We start from the raw sequence: 3,128 nt of genomic DNA on the forward strand, positions 1-3,128 counted from the left end.
CTCCTCTTCAGTATCGGAGTTAAACAAGCTGAGAAAAGCTGCGTCACACAGTGGTATCTGTTGTCCTCCCGGGGTGATGCTGGCTCTGAAGCTGTGGTGTCCTCTTCACGTAGCAGTCCAGCCTTTCAGAACCCATTGGTGATGGTGGACTCATTCACTCTGCTCCACACTGTTAGGATCCACTGGCAGACATCAGGAAATGACGCTCTTCACATTCAGCCAGATTTTGTGAATGATTTATCCCCGTCAGTCATCCAAGCCTCCCATTCAGCCCTGAGTGCTGCTTTAAATGCACGATTCACACTGATGTCCAGGGGTTGCAAAAACTTTGTTGTACCTCCAGGAATAACAGCAGGGATTGAGTTTGTTTTCTTGATGGCTGCTTTCACCGAATCCGTGATGTGGGCCCGCATACTGTCCAATATCATGTCTGTCGAAGATCTGTCGTGTCGTGTCTGCTACTAGCTAAAACAAAATGGCGCTACACCTCCGGCTAAGATGGCAGTATGGTCGCTCGGCTGTCGACTGCATGGGATTCCTTCCCCGGGGAGTGCAATGCCGAAAAACAAAAGGTCAGCAGCTCTTCACTCGACGTTTTTCCACAAACTGGTTCTGGATTAAGCTTTAAAGTTTTTATCAGTCAGATTCCACCGTGAAAAATGTCTGTTTTATCCCCTTTTATGAGTTTTTGGCCATTGACCATCTTTAAATCACCGCTTCCTGGTACAACAGTCGGCTCTGGAAGCGATCGCTTTTTTCTTCTTTTTTTTTTCTTCTTTTTTTGAAGCAAGTGGTTGAAGCAAATGGAGCATTAGAGCCCCCTGGTGGCTGAAGAAAAAAAATCCACGTATAAGCCGCACCGGACTATAAACTGCATGGTTCAAAGTTCAGGAAAAAAGTCGCGGCTTATAGTCCGAAAAATACGGCAATTGGTTTTCTTTAGTTTTATGTTATTTATACATTAATTTTAAGTTTTTAGTAGGAGACTTACGTTTTGTTTGTTTTGACGAGAGGTAACTGCGGTAGGGAAATGACACGACGAGATGAAGCTTTTCGGCATCGGTTCCAGCAGACTTTTTTTTTTGTTGTTGTTTGGTTTGGCTTCAGCATAACTTCCACGACTGAAAAGGTTTGTCCACAGAGGGTTTAAACGCTACGTTAAGGAGCTTTTGGAGAGCAGCTGCTCAATTCGGGTCTAGCCATCGAATGAACGAACACAACAGAGTGTGTTAAGGAAACACAAAAATCTAACCCAAAAATGTAACACTTACTTTCTTATCTATGTTAATGTTGTGTACGGATAAAACAAGCCGTGCAGCATTTTAACCAGTTAAAACCCAGTTTGCTTTATGTTATTTACAACATATTAACATTTCATATCTAAAATAGCCTAATTCTTTTGTTTTTTATTTCAGGAAACACAAAAAGTTTGTTAAATTTTAGGTTAAGTTTTTTGGTGGTAATTACAGTCCCTGGTGTTTGTTTATATAAACAACTGACTGAACACTTTATGAGGCAGTGCTGCATTGATGTAGAGTGAAATGCGAAGACATCTGGCTGCCCCTGCTCCAGACTCAAACTTACTGGTGGCAGCTGCTGCTTTTGTTCCTTCTTCATTCACAATAACTTTAGCTTTCTGCAGAGCCTTGGACACAAACACCGGTTCAGCACCTGAGAAAACAAGAGCAGTTCATTTTACTTTTAATTCTTTTAACCAGCTCAAGTTGTCTGCTTCGAAGAGGCTGTCAGTTTGTACTTCACACCACAAGATGGTGCTGCAGTAAAAAGCATCTGTGGTGTGTTTGAGTTGATAACACCACATGATGGCCATAGAGTGCTTCACCTCCAGATTCTTAGAGTCCAACGCAATTTGTGCCCAGCACTGATTCAGTTTTTCACACTCAACACTGAAACCATTCAGTTCTTAGCTGCTCTCAGCAGTAAACAACCAACAATCCTGTCATACTGTAACACTGACTCATGTCTAAATAACCTGCTGTAAACACATTCTTACTGCGTCTTAGTGATGGTGTTTTCACTCACTGAGGTGACTGAAGTCAGCTGCGTCTGCACTGAACATGTCTGTTACTCCCAGTGCAGACAGCGAGTCTTTCAGATCCACCTCTGCATCTGCAGTAAACCTACAAAACACAAACAGTTACTGTTTATCACGCTCAGAGCTGCAGGCTGGCTCACATGTGAACACGTCTTACTTGGGGATGAGCAGGCGGACTTTCCTCATGTGCATCAGCTTGGTCCAGCTATGCACGGTGGCCGTGCTGATGTGTGGGACGACCTGGGACAGAGTTGTGTCTTCCTCATACGGCACAACGATGAGCATGCTGATGGTGTTGCCGTGGTAGGGCAGCTCGATGACTCTGTATCTGAGCCCCTGAGGAGTGGTGGCTAAGCCTGAGAGAAAAAGACAGCTCAGTTACTTCAGAGAGAGGACACAGTACAGCTGAAAATAAAAAGCGTTTATTAAAGAAATGCATATCGCCCATCTTTCATGTTTTGGACTGTAATCATTTTATGTTGAGAAATAAGAGTTAGTGCTCAGAATATGTCTACTAGGTTTGTTATCTGTAGACTGACTCTCAGACATGTTTGAGTTTTTCAAGGTCTATCCATAGGAGCCATCTTGAATGCAGCTGATACAAACTAGAGAAATTGCATTTCCTGCAAAAATCCTAGTGTGAATGCTTCATGTTGAAAACTTAGTGTAACTTACCCCTCTGTGAAAGGATAACTCCGCCCCCAACGCAAATTTGAAAAATGCACAAAGTGGAGACTCTGAGGGGGGTGGGGGGGTGAGCGAGGTGTGGCCAGGAGGAGAGAAAGTTTTTTTTAAGACGAGACAACGTGACAGCTAGCTTTAGTTTACTTTGACAAGCTAACATTCATGAAAACATTTCTGAATGTTCTAAATAAATGACTTTGTAAAAAGTAAAGTTTCATGATATACATGCAAACTCACATTTAGCTGATACAACATGTAATAATGTAAAGTTCAAGCAAAAAAATCTGTTAAAATATGATTTACAGAAAGGTAAGTAATATCGCCAGCACCCACAGTCTCTCCAGGGCAAAAAGGAACTTTAAAGATCATCTTCTTCCTGGTCACCCCC

At 42.6% G+C, this 3,128-nt stretch overlaps 1 protein-coding gene across 2 annotated transcripts in view; it reads right to left on the reverse strand.

The window, feature by feature from the left end:
• serpine2 (serpin peptidase inhibitor, clade E (nexin, plasminogen activator inhibitor type 1), member 2) overlaps positions 1-3,128 on the reverse strand; it is a 27,009-nt gene that overhangs the window by 4,548 nt on the left and 19,333 nt on the right. For both annotated transcript variants that reach the window (XM_014026425.1, XM_014026426.1), the window contains 3 exons: positions 2,214-2,412; positions 2,044-2,141; positions 1,585-1,671 (listed from right to left, as the gene is read on the reverse strand). In XM_014026425.1, coding sequence (XP_013881879.1) covers positions 1,585-1,671; positions 2,044-2,141; positions 2,214-2,412 — 384 coding nt within the window. The remainder of the gene's footprint in view (positions 1-1,584; positions 1,672-2,043; positions 2,142-2,213; positions 2,413-3,128) is intronic.

This window comes from Austrofundulus limnaeus, unplaced genomic scaffold (genome assembly GCF_001266775.1).
Source record: "Austrofundulus limnaeus strain Quisiro unplaced genomic scaffold, Austrofundulus_limnaeus-1.0 Scaffold553, whole genome shotgun sequence".
Classification (NCBI taxonomy): Eukaryota; Metazoa; Chordata; class Actinopteri; order Cyprinodontiformes; family Rivulidae; genus Austrofundulus; species Austrofundulus limnaeus.